The sequence below is a fragment of the Ambystoma mexicanum genome, chromosome 5q (assembly GCF_040938575.1).
Source record: "Ambystoma mexicanum isolate Mex_15411 chromosome 5q, UKY_AmexF1_1, whole genome shotgun sequence".
In the NCBI taxonomy this organism is placed as follows: domain Eukaryota; kingdom Metazoa; phylum Chordata; class Amphibia; order Caudata; family Ambystomatidae; genus Ambystoma; species Ambystoma mexicanum.
The window spans coordinates 1,046,008,500-1,046,031,127 of NC_090933.1; the positions used below are offsets into that span (position 1 = coordinate 1,046,008,500).

At 42.3% G+C, this 22,628-nt stretch overlaps 1 protein-coding gene across 3 annotated transcripts in view; it reads right to left on the reverse strand.

Moving 5' to 3' along the window:
* SAMD12 (sterile alpha motif domain containing 12) overlaps positions 1-13,488 on the reverse strand; it is a 2,183,709-nt gene extending 2,170,221 nt beyond the window's left edge. Inside the window, exon 1 of one of the 3 annotated variants that reach the window (XM_069621541.1) lies at positions 13,170-13,484. In XM_069621541.1, coding sequence (XP_069477642.1) covers positions 13,170-13,182 — 13 coding nt within the window. In that variant the 5' untranslated portion in view covers positions 13,183-13,484. Of the gene's footprint in view, positions 1-13,169 lie in introns of all 3 variants that reach the window. The other 2 variants (XM_069621542.1, XM_069621543.1) reach the window with 2 other exon arrangements.
* Positions 13,489-22,628: the final 9,140 nt, after the last annotated feature.

Here is a 22,628-nt window from a genome sequence, read left to right on the forward strand (position 1 = left end):
AAACAGAGATTTTTGTTTGTTTACAGAATTCAATAACAAAGTACATTTTCATTGGTTTAACCCAACCATGGTTAACAGGAAATGATACAATTGTCACATGTCATGCTTGTGGAGTAAAAAAAAAACACCATAGATGAGGAAATATGAATACATGAAATCAAGACATTATGTGCCAAAAAGCACAAGTCTTATATAGAGTGGTGAAGTTACCAGATTGATATAAATACATGATACCCTTAATTGTGACCCGTTGAGTGACATCTGAGCCGGGTTCACCCTGATGTATGCATTTTTCATGCAATGTGTGGTCATGTTCCCTTTTAAAGACACATGGCTAGCCCTACCCCAGTGTGTTTGAAAGGACAATACACAACGTAACCAGCATGCCTTTCCATTTTTGGCGCCTACCTTTAGATCATTCTCATGTTAACATCCCATTTTTTGAGAAGGTGTGAACTAAAATGAAAAGTGAAGAATAAATTCAAGTACCATTATTATCTGTAACACGGCCTGGTAGACTGCACTTTGATTGACTGTGAAAAAGTATTCAGGGATGATTTCCCTTACCTGACATGAACTATATTACACTGCCAGTGCGGAATGGAAGTCTAACAATAGAGAATACAAACAATCGGAGGGGGATGGGCGATGGGGAGAAAAACACTGTCATAATTAAATACTACTCATGTTCAGATTAGAATACTCAATCTTGGCCATGTTGTTACAAGCACTCACCTCCTGTCTCACACTGATAGCCATCACAACCACTAACGTTGCAAGGCGACTGTCGCCTCACGCTCATATGACATGACCACTGGCGGTTGTATGTTGAAATACCTCTTGCTAATTCCAATTTGAATACTGGAAAGGACAATAATGTACACATGGTTACAACTTGACATTAGGGGTAACCACAACCCTTCTGAGGCAACTACCGCCTCTCAGTCATGTGATAGAGACAATACAGGTGCACCCGGAAGTGCTGTTTTCAGCACCATGGTCCACCATCTTGGAAGGTGGTTACCTGGTGAGACTAAATTATATATATATATATATATATATATATATATATATATATATATATATATATATATATAGGGAAAAAGGAGGAAGAGATGAAAGCGCACTCGCCGCAGGCACAGCAAAACAAGTGCCAGGTTCTGTGGTGGGTCGAAAGAAAACACCAGAGATAGACACAGCATTGAAAGTTACTGGTGTCTTTTAATATTAATCCAAATAAAAATATTAAAAGGCCAAATGCAAAATGCAAGGCACAAAAACGTACAGGGCAGCACATACATACAGGACAAAACAGCAGGACGCCTGGGCAGGGCAGCCTGCAAACAACGCGTTTTGCGCTATACTGAGCGCTTGATCACGTGAGGGGGAGGAGATTAGACAGTGCTAAGTACACACACTAACATGAAGTCCCTTAACTGTGTCTATGGCAACACTACACACAGAACATGTAGAAATAAGAGTGGCCATGTTGGAAAGGAGTGTAAGTCCATGTTATAACAGAGGAATGGTGGCACAGTGCCAAAACCAAAACCTCTGCTAATAGTCAGACGTACAAATGAAAACCCACCACTTGATTTCAATAAATACATTTCTATGTGCTTGGCCATACTTGAGATACTTGCACAGTGCATACAATTATAGTACAACGGCCATGTAACATAGAAAAAATGACAGATCACACTCAAAAAAACCAACATTGGAGAACACCCCATGTAAATAAACAGGGAACCTCATAAGAAAGTAAATTATTCCCAATAACACTCAGATGGTAATAAAAACTGGTCGACCACAATAAGATGAAAAAAAGGAGGTTAAAACCAATGAAATGGATTGAAATGTTAAAAATATACTGCATACAAATACAGCCAGCATGGTCATATGTGCAAAATGCAAAGATAGCAGCTAGATCGTAAGATGTTAATAGTACAGTGCAAATAGGCAAAAAAGGGAGGGGGGGGAGGGGGGTGAAAAAAGCAGCAAGGCATCAATGTGCCTGGACTAACCTCAGAATAAGAGGATAGTTTAAAGTGCAAGTGCATCAATATGACTGTGCAAAGTTAGTTAAAAAAGCTGCCTAGTCGTCAAAGTGCAAGTGCTAAAGCAATAATAGCAGACCATAATGAAAAGGTACATAAGGCCAGAAGCTAAAAGGCAATATGACAAATCCAGAACAAAAAAAAAATCGGCTCAGACCAGTAAGATCCAAATATGAGAAAAATGATTAGGAACAATATCCCAATTATAAAGGCAAAAACACTAATGTGTGCAACAAGAGGCCACATGTAAGTAACCAAAGTCAGCAAGACATAGATTGGACCACACTCCCCCTATATTGCAGAAAAATCAGATAAGACAAGCAGGTAAAAATAGAAGAAAAAAGAAAGGGAAACAATCAATTTTTTTTAGAAAAAACAAATTAGAATCAAAAATTACCTGCACCAAACCAACAAATGTGAAGCAAGAAAACCAAATAGAGAAAGCATCCTATCAGGAAAGTAAGATAACTCCGGGCAGAGAAAAACAGAGCATAAATGGCAGGAAGGACAAGGAGAATATATACAAATAAATGGGCTTGCGCACAGGCTTAAGTACCCAAAAAAGTATACAGCTCCTCATCTACATTGTGCCCCCTAGGAAATTTTGTGTCAAGATCCAAAATAAATCTGGTTTCCAGTTGTCTCAGCCTCAAAACGCGATCACCACCCCTCGGATGCAAGGGTACATGCGCCACAGCAAAAAAAAGTTAACATTTTCACATCGTTGTTATGTTCAGATTTCAAATGTTTGGCCATGGGGTATGTTGGATCAGAATTCTTAATGGCCCTCAGATGTTGCAAAATTTTGAGTTTAAGTTTACAGGTAGTACTACCAACATACCAACGCATACATGGACACGAGAGTACATAAACAACGAAAGTGGTGTCACAATTAATTGAATTGCAAATCAGCTGCTGCGTTTGCGTGATGGGATGCAAGAAAGATTTCTTAGCAGTAGCATGGGCACATGCTTTACATTTCATGCACTTGGTGAATCCCGTATGCGAAGCTGGAAGCCATGTATTAGGACACTGTGTCTTACCCACTGGGGGTAAGAAACTGGATACAAGTGTATCCCTCAAGGAAGGGACACGTTTATAAGTCACAGTGGGACGATTGCCCAAAATGGGCTTCAAATCATTATCAAGAGTAAGAACATGCCAATGTCTTGCCACAATTTTTCGAATATCATTAGATGAGGTATCAAACGTGATGATGAGTCTTGGATCCTCATTGGACACAGATTTGGGACCGGTATCATAAAGTAAGGCATCCCTAGGGCCGAAGATATGCCGCTTCAATCGTTCTTTTTTGATAACCTTGTTTCAAAAAGTCCATGGCTGCCTGTGCACAATAGTGATCAAAGCAAGCAATGTTGGAACAGTTACGGCGATATCGAATAAATTCACCATAAGGGATGGATTTTTTGCAAGGAGTCGGATGACAACTGTTAGCATGAAGTGGTAACCCAGTGTTGGTAGATTTCTTGTACAATCCAGTGCTAATCCCTGAGTCATCCATCATGACAGTCACATCCAGATAAACAATTTTGGAGTGACTGTGGCATTCAGTAAAACTGAGATTGACCTGGTTTTTGTTGATACTCTGTACAAATAATAACCAGTCCCTTTCGGTGCCCTTCCAAATGATAAAAACATCATCTATATACCGCCACCAAGAGATGATCTGTGTCGGAAAGCAAGATAGTAATAAATCAGAAAGGAAAGTAGCCTCCCACCACCCCATTGTGAGATTGGCATAGGATGGTGCAAAGGTGCTCCCCATCGCAGTCCCCCTTACTTGCCGAAAAAAGTGTCCTTCAAAAAGAAAAACATTGTTGTGTAGACAGAATGAAAGCATGTCCAGAATCATAGAACTGTGTCTGAGATAGTTTAGCGAGCGGGTGTCCAAAACGTGTTTGCATGCAGATATACCAATGGTGTGACTAATAGATGTGTACAAAGAAACTACATCTAAAGTGGCCAAAAGTAAACCCTCCTCCCAGGGAGTATTAGAGACGTGCTGCATATATATATGGAACCACAATCATTAGAATATTATTAATTACAATTTTGCTGGTGCATCATAATAGTTGTATGTAAGGCTAAATATTATACCTGTTGCTGATTAGCAAAGAAAACCTGGGGAGTACTGAGTGCAATTGTAGCTACCCATTCTCAACGACTGTAAATCACTTCCGATACTAAAGGTCATTCACCCTACCCCGGCTCTGATGTTTCTCAAACAAGGCCTAACATCACAAAGAAGCCCTAATATATACATACATTGAAAGGATACATCAAACACATATTTTGAATCATATGTTAGTAATGAGGTAACCTTTGTATACAATTTCGAAAACTTAAGGAATTCTTGGGAAATACACAATACTAAATATTTTGCATACCTAGCATCAGACCAATTAGGACACTATCCTCATCACAAATTAAATAAGTCATGTTTGCTTTGCAAATTTACAAGGAGACAGCAAATTCATGGTCTGTGTTAAGACCATAATACACTGTCCTGTATTTGCAGATGAGACATGATTCCATTTGCCTCAATTTGAGTTGCTGGTTACCACCTCTTGGTGTAAGGTCACTTGTATCATACCAACAAATCGTATGTCTTTAGTATTATCCATTTGTGATAAGGTTGCCAGTGCGTGGCAAGTGGATATTTGGCGTCTTGACTGGACATGGTGCTCACATGTTCTCGAAAACTAATTTTAAGAGCACAAATTGTGCTACGTATATAGTGAGCCCCATAAACGGATATGTTGCAATATATTAAAAATTTGGAGTTGCAATTAATGAATGTGTCTACTTTCTGAATACCTTTGCTGCCAAGATTAATCTAATTTGTTTCAAATCCATATGGACACATGGAGAAGTTGCCATATTTGTAAGATACACCTTTCTGCATCCTCTGTAGCCAATCACCATTATGAGGTACGTCTTTCATGAATGATGGGCATAATACATTCCTCAGTATAGGGGCCTAACTTTATGTGATGCATGGTTTATCATCAATATACTCTGCCAGATCTTTATCAAGTTATAATAAATACCAATTTGTGTGTAAAATTTGAAATAGACGGTGGCCGTCCGAAATGTAAAACAAACCTTAAATTTGTTCTAGGATTACAGACCACCAACATATGATGCGACCTTCGTGGACACCTTCACAGAAGCCATTACTAACCTAGCCATCGAGCAGGAAGACCTGACAATCCTGGGAGACTTCAACATCTGGTTTGAAGACGAAACCGCTAACTCAAAAATCATTCTAGCAAAACAATTGAAGACAATGAAACTACATCAGATAGTCAAAGGAGCAACTTACACGGCGGGTCATAATCTAGATACAATCTTCACCAACAAAACCTTATCACCACAGCACCAACAATACATATCCTCTGGAGCGACCACCTCATCATCCCTTTCGTAATCACGCTACCCATGACAACAGCCAAACAACCGGACAAACAGGCCAATATCATGAAAGGAAATTGGAGGACCAACAAAGCTAGCAACCCAATAGAACAATTGGAAATCAACAAACCACTGATAACGGCCCTGGTTGAAGCTGACCTCGACAAAAAAACTGAACTACTGCACAAGTGGATCGCCGAAAAAAAAAAAAAAAACGACAACATCTCCAAGGAAAGTCTTTTCACCCCATCATGCAAAAGGCCAACAGTAAAATGGTTTAACCTGCTACTCAGGGACATGAAAAGACAATAAAAGATGCCTGAACGACAGTGGAGGAAGAAATATGACCAGGCAAAGAAATTGCAAATCCAATGACAAATCCGCACGTACAAAAAAGGAACTCCACAAGGCCAAAAAGAAATTCTATGACACCTGAATCTCCAAAGCTGCCAACACTCAAAAATAACTGTTTAACATCATAAACGAAATCAGAAACCCCCCCGGCTGCAACAACACCCCCATGCTCTCACTGAAACTATGCAATGACTTTGCAGATCACTTCAATAACAAAATCAGCACCATCCACCAAATCATACAAAGCAGACCAATCTACCACAACACGCAACCGAGCTTACATGACAAGGATTGTCAGAACAAACAACAAAACTTATATCAGCAGAGACATTCGTCAAGCTAGGAAGAAACAGCAACAAAGCTGGCTCGCCCACGAATCCCTGCTCCCCAGACATGGACAAATCAATTCTCATGCATGGAGCACCCATGGAACACTACAGAAACCTTTTTCAACCAATCAATATTAACAGGGAAAATATAGCGATCATTCAAATAAGAATACATCAAGCCGCTCCTCAAAGACACAGACGGTAGCGTACAAGACCTTGACAACTACAGACCCATCTCAAACCTCACCTATCCAGCGAAACTGCTTGAAACCTATGTATATAGAATAACACACAATTACATAGAACACCTTCTGCTGGACCAGACACAAGTAGGCGTCAGACCAATGAAAAGAAAACAAACAGCATTGCTCTCAATCTGGGATGACCTGAAGGCTAATGCAGATTCTCACAAGTCCAGCTCCAATACAACTGGATCTCTCAGCAGCATTTGACACAGTCCACCATGACATCCTCATCAGGAGATTAGAAGAAATAGGAATCACCAACCTTACCTTATGCTGGATTAAATCTTTCCTACCAGATAGAATGGAAACCATCAGGATCAAACCCTTCAAATTCACCCCAAGGGAATCCACCTGTGGAGTACCACAAGGATCCTCCCTATCTCTGCTGCTCTTCAACACATACGTGGCTCCACTAATGAAGCACATTAAAAGACATGGCCCCATATGCTACAACTACGCTGATGACACATAGATCATCTACAAAGTACAAAACACACGCGAAGAAAACACAAACCTGAAAGAATGTCTACAAGAACTCTACCGCTGGATGAACACAAACATCAAACTCAACCCAGGCAAAACAGAAATAATGGTTATATCCAAAAACAGCCACTACATCCCATGGCCAACAGAACTAGGAACAGCACCGACACCATCAACAACAGTACAGAACCTCAGAGTCCTGATGGACAATGAACTAACACTTGAGCCACAAGAAAATGCTATAATTAAGAAATGCCTCTTCCTCCTGCACACAGTAAAAAGGATCCTACCGTTCCTCTCCTTCACCCACAAAACACTCACCATTATCGCACTCATCATGTCCAGAGTAGACTACGCCAACAGCCAATACCTAGGAATACCAGAACACCTACTAAAAAAACTTCAGCGTATCCAAAACACAGTGGCCAGACTCCTGCTCAAACTACTATAAAGAAAACACATTAGCCCAGCGCTGACAATACTACACTGGCTACCGATAAAACAGTGAATAGGGTTCAAAACAATGTGCATAACGCACAGAGCAATCCACGGCCGAGGAGCAGAGTTCCCAAAGAAGAAAATAACCATCTACCATCCAGAAAGACCACTCAGATCAAGCTACGACATTCGCCTAGAACCAAAACCATACAATAAAAGAAAATTCAAAAGAGCATCTTTCTCACACCTGGCTCTTAAAACATTGAATTCTCTATCAGAAAACATACGCAATACAACGGATAATCTGGAATTCAGAAAATGACTAAAAACCTGGCTCTTCACCTGAGAATCAGAAGGGAACAAGTAGGAATCATACATTCTGGCAGAAACAGGAAGCCCAGGGAGGGACCAACAATCCATTGCCTAACCATCCCCAAATGGTGGGCATAGGGAGGACATTTTGGACCTTTCATGCACACACCGCCAGGTTTACGGAGGAATACCACAGTAGGCAGGCACTCCCAACTCGAAGTCAAGGGAGAGACCTTTAACCTTCCTAACCCTACCATCCCTAACCCTAGGGCGGAGGGGAACACACCTCCATGACCCATGTCCACACACCCCTAAACTTCTACAGAAGATCATTAACACACTGCAACATACTTGCCGACTAGGACGCCAAACAATATTAAAGCACAAGGCATAAAATAAGCAGCGTCGCAGAGGAATTTGCTATGCAATTCTGTAGGTTTGCTAATTAAATTGGCAATTGTGTAGCAAAGATAGCTATTTAAGGTAACCTGTTCAATGAAAACACAGCTCACCCTACGTTCCTTTCTTGCCTTCAGAACTCTCTCCACCCTATTTTCTCTGTTCACTGCAAGTGCAAAGGGGCTAATGAAGAGAGTGCAGCAGTAATCACCCCCTTCGCTCATGTGCCAAATGGCCTGTGTGGGAGTGCTACGCACATTTTATTTTTAAAATAATTGCAAACCAGAAGTAATCTGGATAATACTGATATTAAGCTAACTATATCCTGCCTGCCGAAGACCAGTATGTGTTTGTTATTTTTTTTTAAAAGGCTTTCAATTCCTTTTCTAAAAATGTAATAGGTTGCATAATGCATAATTACAGTATCACTACTGTAAAACACTGCATTGTCTCTATGCTTTACAGTGAAGTGTATCTAAATCTCAGTATCAACTAGATTTCATTTTGTTGGGGGAAGATGCATCGTATTGACGAGTGGACACTTTTGAAAATGTACATGACCACGCGGCCACATGCTTTGATGGCAAACCTAGTCCTGTGACCTGCTGGTTACATACAGCTTGCAACTGGTGCTCAACCCATGAGCTGATCCCATACTCCTTGACATTCTATCTTACTATGTTGGTTTATACCCGCTACCCTGAAAGTGACATGGCTGCAAACTACAATATCCTGCCTAGTTTGCCCAGTTCTCTGCCTGCTATGCCATTCACTCTGTGTAGTCTTTTACAAAATGAATACACAAAGTTAACTTGATATTTACTTAAATTAGCGATCAATAGTTTCATCCAGTCTGTACATCTACAGACCTACTGTACTTCGCCTCCAGAGCTCACTTTGCTCTATGATTATGATTGCATTATATATTTGTATCTGCAGTAGAGAGAGCTAGCCAAACTGTTTTAAGAGCATTTTTATAATGTCTATTTATTTGTGTCCATTCATGCAACTAACCTTTTTACAGACAATCGTACAGGGCTCGCAAAGTATTTTCACCCACTCCCATGCTAGAGAACGTTCCCTTTGCTGTTAGATTAGACAGGGAATTCCTCTGTAGAGTAGGGCAAGAAAGGTATTTAATGGCATAGTTTGAGAAATCTACAAGTTGTCCGACTTGCATTGCTGACTGCTCACACATATGACACCATATTGAGAAATGCACCATCGAGGGTAAGCGGATGTGTGTCCCTCCATATGTGAAGGTGCATCCCTTTGGATGCTGCAGTTGCAGTCATGGTGTGGGATGCATAAAATGCAGAACTCCAAATGTTTTGCAGCAATTCCACAATCCCTCATTATTGACTATGCTGGCTGTGGTTGATGGGAGCTATAGTGCAAAACATCTGGACAGCCAAAGGCTGCAGACCCCTGAAAGTCCATGGTGTCAATCAGATGGTCATTGATGAAGAAACAGTGCATCCTGGTTGAACATCAATTTTAGTGTCAGACAAGTGGTAGAGGCAAGCAGGACTGTCAAAGTTGGGGAACCAGGTGTCGTTGGTTTCTTTTTCGAGCTGATTTTGATTCCCTGCTGCATGTTTACTGATTTGTAGGGCGCATCGAACCTTTAGGTAACTGGGTGCAACAAGGTACAAGGTTACTTAAAGCTTGGTTACACAGTGAGAAAGATACAGTGAGGCAGAAGGTCAAGTACAAAAAATGCAGGCAAGTGCAGAGAGGAAGTACAAAAGGTTACATAGGCTGATACATGGGTTGAGGTAGCGTACATCATACATCATTAGAATGTATCCAGTTAAGAGTGTTGCACGTAAAACTGGTGTAGGACTGGTCAGTTCTAAGATCTAATAGTCGTGCATTCCAAGACTGAGCAGCTTTTACCGGGAAGCTACTTCCACCAGATTTTTTTAGCTTAAATCTGGGTATCTCTAGGCAGTGGGAGTTGGCCGCTCTGGACGGGCGGGTCGTAGCTCTCCTGACCATTCTCTCAGATAGATAGGGGGGAGCTGCGTTGTTCAGGCGCTTAAATGTTAGTGATACTGTTTTGAGTAGGATCCTATTGCTTATCTTTAGCCAATGATGTTCTCTTCTCATATTAGATACATGTCCTCTGTTAGGTATGTTCAGGGCAGTTCTGAGGGCATTGTTCTGTAGCGTTTGAATTTTGTCAGTAATATATTTGTTGCTCCTAGGTATAGGGCATTGTAGTAATCCAGCTTTGACAGTATTAAGGCATTGGCGAGGATGATGCAGCTAGCTTTTGTTAGAAATGGTCTGCATGCCCTGCAGGTGTAGGCGGTGGATGATGCCATGGAGTTTACCTGTTTCCTTAGGGTTGGAATCCTAATGTGGAATCATGGTAGAATCCTAATGTTTTCACCTCTTTAGCTACTTTAATTATATTGCCAACTATGTTGAATGAGGAATAGTTACTTTTTTTTTTTTTTAAATTGGCCACGGACCCAAGAATCAGGATCTCTGTTTTGTCATCATTCAGGCAGAGGCCATGAGATGCCATCCATGCCTGAATGAGGAGGTATATCTCATTTACCAAGGCTGTATCTGTGACAAAGTTGCCCGACAGGGAAATGAGAATCTAGGTGTCATCTGCTTAGCTGACACCCAGTCTGTCCAATGTATCAAATAAGGGCTTGGTAAATATGTTATACATGGTCTGCGAAACGCAAGAAACTTGCGGAACGTAGCATGTGGTCTGGATCGGGTCCGCCGATGCTGATGTTGAGAAAACTCTCATTGTTCTATTATCTAAAAAGGACTGGGCCCAGGCTATAGCATCGCTCAAAAAGTGGACTGCCGATGCTAGGTGACTGCACATAACTGTGTGGTCCACCAAATCGAAGGCTGCCGACAAGTCAAGGAGGAGCAGCAGGGCAGTTTTTCCTTTGTCATTGAGCTCGTCAATTTGAGTTTTAAGGTCGATTAGAGCCGTTTCTGTGCCTTGTGGTGGTACACAGAGGTTTCTTCAACATGTGTGCTGATTCACAGTGTAGCTAAAGAATTGCCACCAGAGTTGGTCACAGTTCCTGCCACTGACTCCTGTGGATTTACCATGGAATGTCAAGTGGTCGTATGGCGATGTTAGTCTCTTTATTTGGAGTACTTAGGACCTCAAGGGGATTTAGTCCGATTTACCTCAAGCACTAATCACGGCCTGGTGAATCTGCTGATTCTTGGAATTAAAGAGGGGGATTTAACTCCATCTTTATGCTAGAGGTAAATCCTTCACTTCAAGGCCAAACTCGTTAATTGGCAGTGTGATAAATGCAGCAGAAATTCCGTTAATACTCAAAAAAGTGGCGGTAACGGAATTACCCCCACTTTTGTACGGCACCACCAAACCTGCAGTGAGGATCAATGTCTTCATTTACTTGTGTATGTTTTGGCAGATTACGGATACTGATTCCATTCAGTGAGACTTTGCATTTTGTCTGACAACTTTGAGCCGCGACATGTGACAATATATTTTAGTGAAAAAGTGTCAGCATTGTATATTATTTGGCAACGGCACCATTGCCAGTGAAACTACATCTCATGAGCTTGTCATGAATGGTTTTCTACGGTTATAAAGTAAGGAAAATGTGGGGTTCACAGCGACGGTAATAAAGTAGCAAAACGTGAGGTGCAAAAGAAGGACGTATTTGCTTCTTTCCCTGTGTTGGCCATGAAGAACACGTCCTATGTCCATTCTGACAAAACAGAAGAGTGATGGCTGGAAAGTTTCAACCAATCATAACCTTTGGCATTGCTCTGAGCAAACCTCAACCCGTTCTTCTTCGGCCTACCGTGCCATTATAGCAGGGAAAAGACCATTCAACCGTCACATCTGTATTGCTGGTGTCCACTCCGGCCCAGGCATTAGTTCCCATTCACTGTAGCACAGGCATCATGTTAGCAACATATTGACCAACCACCTTATATTTGTGGCAAACATTAATAGGGCCATTATGACACGGATGGCAAATGTTGTGCTAAGTAGGTGGGCATTCCAGTACTTGATCACCCAGGTAACATGGGACACATTTGCCCAATCATGGCCATTTAGCTACCAGTTTTTTGCCGACAGGACCTTGCTGGCCTTTGCATAAATTGAAAAACAAAAGAGCAAGCCCCGAAAGGCAATGCGATATTGGCTAAAAATAAATACATTTTAAAAAATATCTTTCTCTTTTACATGACATCTCCAGATCTGTTTATCACATAGGTGCCAGGATGCCATATGGTCAGGACGGATCTTTTATTTTTGCAGGCATTCTATAAAAGCGTTTCATTTTGTACACGGAAACATAGGCAGCTTGGCAACACAATTGCTCCCTCCGATTCCCCGCGCACATGCACGCTCTACCGCCGCACTGTTTACATTATATGGGAACCACATCTGTCAAGGGGCGCAATGTCACGTGCCAAGTCGTTTTAATTCTTAGCGGCAGAACGGATTTGCAAACTGTGATTGGAACAGGCATAGGAAAGGTGAAAGTGCAAGCGCCACAATGCTAAAAAGTAGAAAAAACCAGTACTGGCTACCGTTGCCACACGTGGCAATGCAAATATTGGCGGCCCATGACAAACTCCCCACTTCAGACTGTTTTTGTCATTCACCATATGTTCAACATTAACTAGCCTAGCAATACCTCTGAAATGTGAATCAAACATCCCCTTTCGCAGCCATGCTGACAAAGAATGTAATTAAATTAAAAGGCATCCATGTAATTATTATATGCCTGCCTCCCTCCCCACTAATAACACACCACATGCGTGACACTAAGTGAGCCCACAGGGAAAGCACATTCCGCTGAAGCGGTGCGGGGTTGTGTTGTGATTGCAGCTTCTTTCTCAGTCCCTGCCTCTGATCCGGCGCATTCCATTCACACGAGGGGAGACCCTGCATACCGATGTCACCCGCATTACACTCACAGTGATTCCGCCCTCTGTCCTGGCTGCTCATGGACACCTGTGCATTCCCCCCGTCCCCCCTCCCATTTCAACCATGCAGCCCAGGTGAGCAGGAAACAAATGGATTGTTTTCTGCACGTTCAACAAAACGAATTCTCCCGCGTCTGAAGGTAATAAACGTGCCTTACCTTCAACTGCCATTCTCTCAACTCGTGTTTAATTCAATCATAATGTTCTGCAGCTACAGCACCTGTCCCGTGATTTCTCTCTCATCTGATGTGGCTGCCAGCAAGCACAACCTGCAGCAGAGATACAGTATCCAGGGAGCCTGCTTGCGCTCTAGGCAAACAGCCCTGCAGGAAATGTAGTCTCCTTCTTGCCAAGGCACGCCTTTATGACCGCTCGCCAGCCAATATCAGCAGCGTGTGTTTAATGTAGCTCCCTGCTTTGATTGTAACATTTAAGATCCGTGCTCTGCGCTTTTATTGATTGTTCAGGATGATCCAAAACCAGCAGCGCTTTTGGGATGAGAACTGCATTACCCACAATTCCACGTGTCCTTTTCTGATTGGCAGGCACACACCTTGCTGGAATGTGTTGGCGCCATCTATATGTTGTTGTTAGGATTTTTCATAATAGAGAATTCTTTTTTTATGAAGCAGTGCACGGATCATTACTGCTTGCTGGGAATAAGTGAGTTTAGAAGTATGCGAGGAGACCTGAGCACTGTTAAACACTGCAAGCTAAACCATCTCTAAACACTGCAGGCAGGACAGAATGGAACACGTTTTATACATCTCTTATTATATCTGCCAGTAGTCAATCTTATGCAAGCCAAACAGTACCTCTTAGCATTGAAACCTAATGTGATTTGCCTAGAGTCACTGTGATTCAATCACACAAGGTGGGTGATGTGAGAAAGCCAGGTGTTGTGGTTCAACATGGTGCGCCCTTATGCATACGGGCATATTATTGCGCATTATAAAGAATAAAATAAATACCGAAATAAATTGTCCTCCTAAAGATTGACCCGAAAATAAATTGCCAGAACCCCCAAAGTCAATGCCACCCCTCCCAGACAAATGTAGACGTGCCTGGTATTACTTGTTTTTCTGAACCTGGGAATATAATATTTTTTCTGCCAGTTTTGTTATCTCTGGAGACCAATGCCGCAGCCAGTCTCCCCAAACACCAAAAGGTGTAGTCTCTCATTTCTTTGAACTTCTCCGTGAAAGAACCAGGATGCATACACGTAATGCAGCCAGGAGTGAGCAAAGCGGTGTTTAATTTGTGAGGGTGTTTGCCGGCGCTCAGCCCTAACACCTATTTTTCAGCCCTGGCACTTACTGTCTAAGACTCACTTTAATTATGAAGTGGTGATAGTCAGTGCATCCATGAACCAAAATGAGCAGGCGCGAGCTGCAGTGTAACCCCAAATAGTCGACACAGTGGGGAGCAGCTGTGGGTGGTGGCAGCAGTGGTGGTGAACAGCCCACCCGCAGTGTCACAGGAGTGCTAGAAAATATTTGGACCGTGGCACTTGTTTTTTTACAAATGAAGCACTGGAGCAAAATGACAATTGAGCTGCTGGTGAACACTCTATAATAAGCATTATATATATATATATATATATATATATATATATATATATTAAGTGTTTTATTGTTTATTTATAACCTTTAACACAATACAATAGGCATCATTACTTTTATACAGGAATTAACACCATTGTGCATCATTGAGGCTTTTTATATAGCTCACGCTTAACAGAGTCACTTCGAGGTGATTTCTATTTAGCAGAAACCGAAAGAAAGATACTGTTATGTAAAGTGATTTGCCATGGATCAAGTGATTTGTTGATCTTGAAAAACCGTGATAATGTCTATATAGATCTACCCAAAAAAGATACTGTTATGTAAAGTGATTTGCCCAGGATCCCACAATTTGCTCAACCTGCAAAACCAGGGTAATTCCTATTTCTCAGGTACCGAAAAGATACTGTTTCCTGGGCTGCAAGTGCTCTATACAAATGCAAATAAATAAATATGCAAAGAGAATTGCCCAGGGACACACTAATTGCTTAACTTGGTTAAGAGGAATGATTCAATGAAAAGAGTTGAAGTTTGGCACTGGAAACATGCATACATCTACTCTCATCTACATCATACCACATTCATCTGCTCTCACCCTATTTCTATCTTTATATCAAGGCACAATTCTTGCAACAAATGAATATTTTAAGAGCTAAATGAATACTCTGTGCAATAACACTTGCTTACAGAGCACCAAGTCCAGAATTACATCATTAATGCACCTGTCAGAATATAAGAAATGACTGGAGACACATGTTAGTGTGTTTGACTCTGAAAGGAGGACTTTCTAGACTCCTTATCAGTAATACCTTTTTCACAGCCCTTGATATCATGAGGGGACCCCCTCCGACAGAAAGGCACTGTGCTGCCTGCAACACAAAACAAAAGCCTGTAACTGGCTCTGGAGGCTGTCACAAAGCTGTGGGACACACACTCCGGGGACTCAAACACATGTCGGTTTAATGGGATAGCATGGCCTAGTATAATGTTAAACAAAATAGAAGGACGCCTAGTGCCCAGGGTTTCAACAACCCAAAAACTCTCTTGGATCAGTAACCAGTCTTTCAATGGCGGCTGCCTCCTGACAATCCTCAATAGTTCTCAGCCACTAACTCTCTCGGGGATTCAGTGTTCCCTGCCCATCTTTGCTGGGCTCTCTGTGAGGTCTTCTGTTCCACTCTCTCTGTCATGAGTTTGTAGGAGGCCCTCTTCAAAGAATCTCAGTCCGCTGCACTCCAAACCTTCGCAGTGAGACAGAGCAGGCCGGGATTACTTCTACTCTTGGCCTAGTGGATCCGACACTAGTTCCAGTCTCTTCTGGGTCGGACTGGGTTCTAATATTGTCTTGGGCACCAATGGAAAAGTGGCCCACAGTTGCAAACGACAATTCTTTCCTTTTGTGGCACTGTTTGAATAGTAAACAAGGAGGTGTTTTTTGTTAAATTATGATGCAAATTGTGCATTTTAAAGAATATTTATTCAGCTACACTGTTAACCGTATAGTGAAGTAACTCATCAGACTGGCCCATGTTGGCCAAAAAAGAGTCCCATTTTGCCAAAAAAGTGGCCCACACCAGTATTTTGTGTTTTGATTCGGCCATGGGCCTATTGCCCTCTAGGCCAGTCCGAGCCTACGTCCTCTTCCTCCTGGATGGTTCGAAATAATCTAATTCCTGGGAAACCTTTCTATAGCCCCTCTCTCCTCTTGTCTCTCTGGTCCTCACGGTCCTCTCCTGCCACCTCCTTGATGCCATTCTACATGCTCAGTAGTCCTCCATTCCAATAGACATGTACCGAAACGAACATGGGGTTCTCCCCTTTTCTTCCTGTACCTCCCTTGGCTGTCTCTCCTTACTCCATGCTTTCCTTTGATGTTTTTTTTACATTCTCCTATGTGTCTTTCGACCTCAGTTGTTATATCTTCAGCCGCTAGCACAACCTCCTCCTGTTTGTCTTCACCCTGCTCTTCCACCTCTTTTCCCATAGCACCTCTCCCCACCTTCAACTTCACCCCTTCTTGTGTCGCTACCTCCTCCTACCTCCCTGCGCCCCTCCCCCATATTCTCCTTTCTCCAGCTGCCTCTCCTCCACTGTCCAGGGTTTCCAACAGGAGGCTCACCCGCCTCTCCCCAGCTGCTCCTTCTTCCAAATTACTCCTACATCGCATCTCGCTCTCTCCAGGCACCCATACTGTGCTATCCCTTCCCCCATACGGCTCCCCAAGCTGAAAGATGTAGCGGACAAAGAGCGGGAACGTAAACGTCTTTATTTTAGTACATCCCAACTCCAATTGCCTTTCCAACTCATGACCCCTCATCTTCCACCCGCGCCACACCCACTCCTTCACCTCCCTCCGTGCTCACGTGACTCCCTCTTTAGCTTCACTGAGAGGTCACAACGTCCCCCTCTTTTAACAATGCAGTGGCTCTTAGTCAATCTCTTCAATAAGTCTCTGTGGTTTATTTCGGCCCTACAAGGCCTGTCATAACCACTCACCTGGCATTGGTCAGGACTCGGTCCATTAGATATCCCAGACATTTCTCCACTTGATTCTTCTCCGTCCCCTTCATACGAGACATCCTGCCCTTCTGGATCCGAATCTCATCCTTGTGTGTTTCTTGGGACAGTTCCTGGCATTCTTCTTATATGTGAAGAGTTACGAGTCACACTCTTCCCTTCTCCTTCAGCAGTGACAAGCGACCCTTTCACTTTGGTGATGGTTAACGGAGCACTGTCGAAAGCAGACGTGTGTGTGTGGACACGCCGTTGCTGCACTATCACAGTGTCTCTGGCCACTAGGTCATTTTCTCGTGCCTTCCTTGAAGAGTCTGCGCACCTCTCATGTTCTCCTTGGCTCATGTGTCTTGTTCCCGCATTTCTCTGTCTTTGTTGTAAGCGTCTTCCTGATCGTGAAATGGGGTAGCCTCGTTCTGATAGGGCGCCCAAACATGACTTATGATGCTGTTCTTCCCGGTGGTGCTGTGAGGGGTGTTTCTATAGTCTATTAGAAATTGAAACAGCATTTTCTCATCGTTTTCTATGGTCTTATGTGCAATCTGAACATTTCATTTGATGTTGCTCATGAAGCGTTCTACCATTACATTGGCCTGTGGCCATAAAGTTGTGATTCGTCTGTGTTTGAATGCCATGTCCTGCCCAGTGAAAGGGCACCCATTATCTGGTTTCACTACTGTGAGTGATTTTCAACCCGGCACTCCACCTAAGTCAGTGCCTAGCGTGTGATGCACGTAAACAAGAAGATGTACCCTTCCTAGTGTACGAAGCTCAAGGCTATAATACTTTATTGGTACAGGAGTGTACTCCTGTCCATAGATTAGTGTATAGGTTGGTCTATTAAGTGGTAGATCCAAACCTGAGGAAAAAGGTATATTAACCTCTCACTGAGCTAAGACAAACCAGAGGGTAGCAAACAAGGGTTTTATTTGCTAATCGTACAGGTAAATATTCAGAACATAAAGCTTAAAAGAAGGTGTTGAAAAATGCAACATAGATGAACAAAAGGTAAAGACAACATATAATACCAACAATAAATACTCCGAAAAAGGGAGAGAAGTGCAGTATTTACAACAAAGTGAACAAAAAATGCTGTATTAACAATATACAGATCAATCTTGAGCAAAGGTTTTTATCTTTCGTTTTTTGCATAACAGTGTACCAATTCATGTGAACACACAGGTCCTTTGTGAATAAATCCCAAGGTAAAAAAGTGAAAGGCGAGGGAGGCTATACCATCGCCCAATTGTCATAAGGGTATCCTTGTTAAAGGAAAGTCTCTTAGTCAGGTATTGCTTTACAACAGTATGTGTTTCCAGGTTCCTATGGAGAATAAGATATCTTGATAGCCAACGTGGCAGAGACTGAGTGAACAGAGTCTGATTCAGGTGGAAACAAATGCATGTGGCTGTTCCCGGATTGACACGTTTCGGCGGAAGTGCATTAAGGTAGCGTCCGCCTTCTTCAGGGCTCTGTAGGGGCGACCCTGCAATGTGGATAGAGTGCTACAGTGAGTGATTTATAAGCATGCCAATAGTCATTTGGCATATGTGACAATATGTCTGTTTACTCAAGCACCGAAGCGGCGGTTTACCTGCCGGTGCTTAAATCCCAAAATCTCGGTCTTCAATCACCAAAGGGCAAAAGGACTGGGCAAAGAAAGTACTCAATTGGGTCCTACTGGAAGGTGGGCAGGCCCAGGGCAGTAGTCGTAGTGTTGAGCGTTGTTCTGCGCAAGAGACAAAAGTTGGGGTAGAAAAAATATACTGAGGATGTTGTATGGACCTCACTACTGGCTTCAGTGGCTTGCAGGCAAATACCGATGCAGGGTGCAGTGAATACATAAAACAGGTACCTGCAAGAACGCAAGTGAAAGTTCTCTGGATGGTTAAAGAGCTGGGATGGGTGCGCAGAAAATCTTCATCAGCATCAGGTGAGATGTCTGCAAACAGTCCTAGGTGGATCCCAGGACAGAGAAAGAAAAGAACAGCCCAGGGTGAGGTGGGGAACCAAAGTTGACTGGTCCATAAATATTAGGCGTATGGATTTCATTGCGCTGTCCATGTGTAGGACATAAGAGCAAGGTGCGGGATAAAGTCATTTGCACATACACAAATAGTTACCAGCAGTGGACGTTAGTTCCGTTCGTTTCGTGGTGTACAAAAGGGAGAGGTAGTTTTATCCCTCCCTCAGGCGTCCTTATTGTGCTTATAGGTGAACCCCTTGTGGCCGTGTGTACAGGGTATGTACAGGGTATAAAGAATAGCTAGTTCATCTGTGGTCAGGCCAAATACCGCACCCGACGTGTGTTAATAGGTGGACAGCTGGAACCCTTAATTATTTATTTATGTCTATAAGTTCTTTTATTTCTGAATGATGTACCCTTATATCACGCCCCTCTCTTTGAAACCCCCCCCCCCCCCCCGATCACACTGAAACAGGAAGCAGGCTGTTTTACAAAGTTAAAAAGATTTATTTTATGGATTTTCACAATATATATATCACACTATTTAATATTTATACAATGATCACCAATAGGGTGATGTCACAATAAATCTCTTTAATCACACGGAGTAATAATAAAGAAAATAATGCAGCATAGAATAATACTTTGTGTGGGTTCAATCAAAAATGCAATATGATCACTCTTTCCCCCTGCACACTACTCAATCCCCCCAATATGTAATAGAAAGAGATAGAAGGAGAGAAAACAGGTTTCAGGAATACACACTCAACAAATACAGTATCAATCCCAATTTCCCCCAGCAAACTCAGAGAAAAACAGGAATGATTGCACTTGTCAAAATGGTTTTGAATGTGGCCTTGAATGGAACGGTAAAAACACTGAAAATGGATTTAATTCACTAAAATGGATTCAATACTAGTGAGAGCCGCTTTGGATAGTTTCAGATAAACACTAGCAATGAATATTGAGTAACTAGCAAGTTGAAAACTTAATTCTGAGCTCGGATGCATTGTACAGCTGTTTCACATATGATAGATTTGAGCCACACGAAAAATTTGCGGCAAACTTTTCCGCGCGGTGTGGAAGCTATGAAGGTTTTTGTAGAGGTCGGTTTTTTCAGAAAGAGTCAAAATTTGTAAAACAAGGTTGCGCTTTTTAAAATTAAAAGCAAGGTTTCTTATACTAGGGAGACTATGAAGCCACTAACTAACCAACAGAACAGCCACCAGTCCAGCGACGCCTCTGGCTGTTTTTTGCCCACCGAGACGCTTGTCTTTCTTCAGCAAATATATTAGCGCAAAGATGATTTTAACGTTACTATTACAAAGGACTATAGGGATGAGAGAAACATTCAGGTAAAACAAATGATTTTCTACAATGTAGTTCTGGATACAATAAAGTCGGTTTGGATAGGGATGACTTATAGATAATACATATGCTAGAGACAATCCTATGCTATGGATACTCACTACCCTTGTTTGGAATGGACCAGTCAGGGATCTGGTCAAAGATTTCTGTACTGGAATTCTGCTAGCACACCAGACTGGACTCAAGGCGCTCTAGTTCTGCACTCAGCACTGCACTCCAGACACTGCATGGTGGAATTGGACTCGATCTGATGGGTTGGTTCTGGTTCGCAGCTATCTGGTCACACCTCAGCTCTACTGGGTCGGATCTCTGGTTTCTGGCAAGAATTCTTAGCAAAAAAGCAGCACAGCTCAGCCAGGCTGTTCTTTTTGTTGTTCCCCTTGGAGGTCTGGGGTAAAATCTGGTTTCAGGATTTATTAAAGGCCAAGCTGAGAATGGTTCAGCTTTGGAAGTGGGCCTTTCTGCTTTGAAAGTTCTGGAGTATGGAATTTGGATTTCTCTTGCAAAGTGCATTGCCAGCAATCAAATGGTGGGTGAATGTGTGTCCTTCTAGGTCCTAAGCTGTCTCTATTTATGTATTTTCTAAAAGGGTGAGTATGCTGACTTCTACTAGGCACACCCCTAGGGATTCTATTGGTTAGGGTCTTTCTCTCCCCTGATTTGAGAAGAAAACCCGGTGTCATGATGACGCTGTATTTGAGGATCCAGGGAGAACCTCCCCTCTGTTTCTGCACATGAAAACTATTTATCATACAAGACATATTTACAATTTTGCAACCTTAATACCAATAGGATATTTATATCAGATATTTGTTGGAGCAAATATTCATCTGAGCCCCCTCTCAATGAGAGCTTGGGTCTAAATTTGGTAATTATTCGCACTTTTGGTCTGGTACCCAATGTCAGATTTGTCCACATTTTTACCCATATGTGCACATGACATCTGGGCATAATCATGTGAAGTTTCATGTTTCTGGCATCACCACAATTGCTACAAAACCACAAATTCTATAGTCTTGTCCCAGAACATAGCACAGAGTTCTGAGTAGTTTACAACGTGACCAGAATTTTCATATTAACAATACTGTTATTTTACAAATTTTTACAATTTTGCACAGTCCTCTGTCAGTCCTTTTTTAAAAATGTACTTTCTTGTGCTTTAAGTAAACTGTCTGTCCTGCCTCCAAAGTTTTGGTGGGTCAAGAGCAATCCCTGCCTCTTTCCCCTGGCAGGAGTTTCTGTTGACAGTTGCATCTGCATATTTTTTCAATCAAAGGAGTCTTTTGTCTTTCCCCAGAGCACCAGAGCAAAATCTCCTCCCCTCTTCATTAACATCTGACTGGGAGTTCGTGTGGCAGAGAGCAGGAGGAAGGTGCCTTTTGTTTGCGGCACGCTGTGGAATTTGCTTTGAAGTTCTGTGACTGGCATCAGGGGTTGACTTTAAAAATCTACTTTGTTTAAATTTTTCTTTTGTAAAAATGAACTTGCATTTTCAAAACAGGCAAACATATCTCCAATTCCAGTCTTTTTAAACATAGAAATTAATTAATGGAAACCTATATTGCTTTTGATAGCAAGTCACTTCATTTCAACCATTTGATTTTCCTGTACAAATTTAAGCTTCCATTGTAATTAAATGACAGTTTTTATACAGGCGGCCGACGGTACTGCACCCATATCTGACAGATTTTCCAAGGAAAGCAACTTTTTTTAATGTGGATATTCTTGTGATGAAATCTGCTTCTCCTTACATTGTGTGCTTATGTGGATTCTTTAAATAAAGTGACGGTTAACACCCAGCAAGGATGTTGGATCTTTTCTGATGCTTGGAATCATTATTTTGTAATTTCAGCAACCAAGGAAAAACGGATTTCAGAGCACTTATGGGTTTCCTTCCAATGAAGCACTGCCTTTCATGTAGTTTCCATTTTCACTCTGTGGGCAGCCCATTGACAGATTTTGTCAGTGTTGTCTCCTGTTCCACTACTGACACAGGCAAAGTAGATTGGCAGCCAACTTTCTGGTTTCACAGGGCAATTCTCAGAGGTTTAGCACACATAGGGCTTTTTGCAGCCATTTTGTTGGTTCTGGTGCCACCAGCACACAGTGATATCGCAGGGCATAGCCTAGTAGGTCAATGCATCCCACAAGCCCCCCTCGCGATTTGGCTTTGATCGCCCGTCAAGGGAAGTCGCGAGATTGGGATG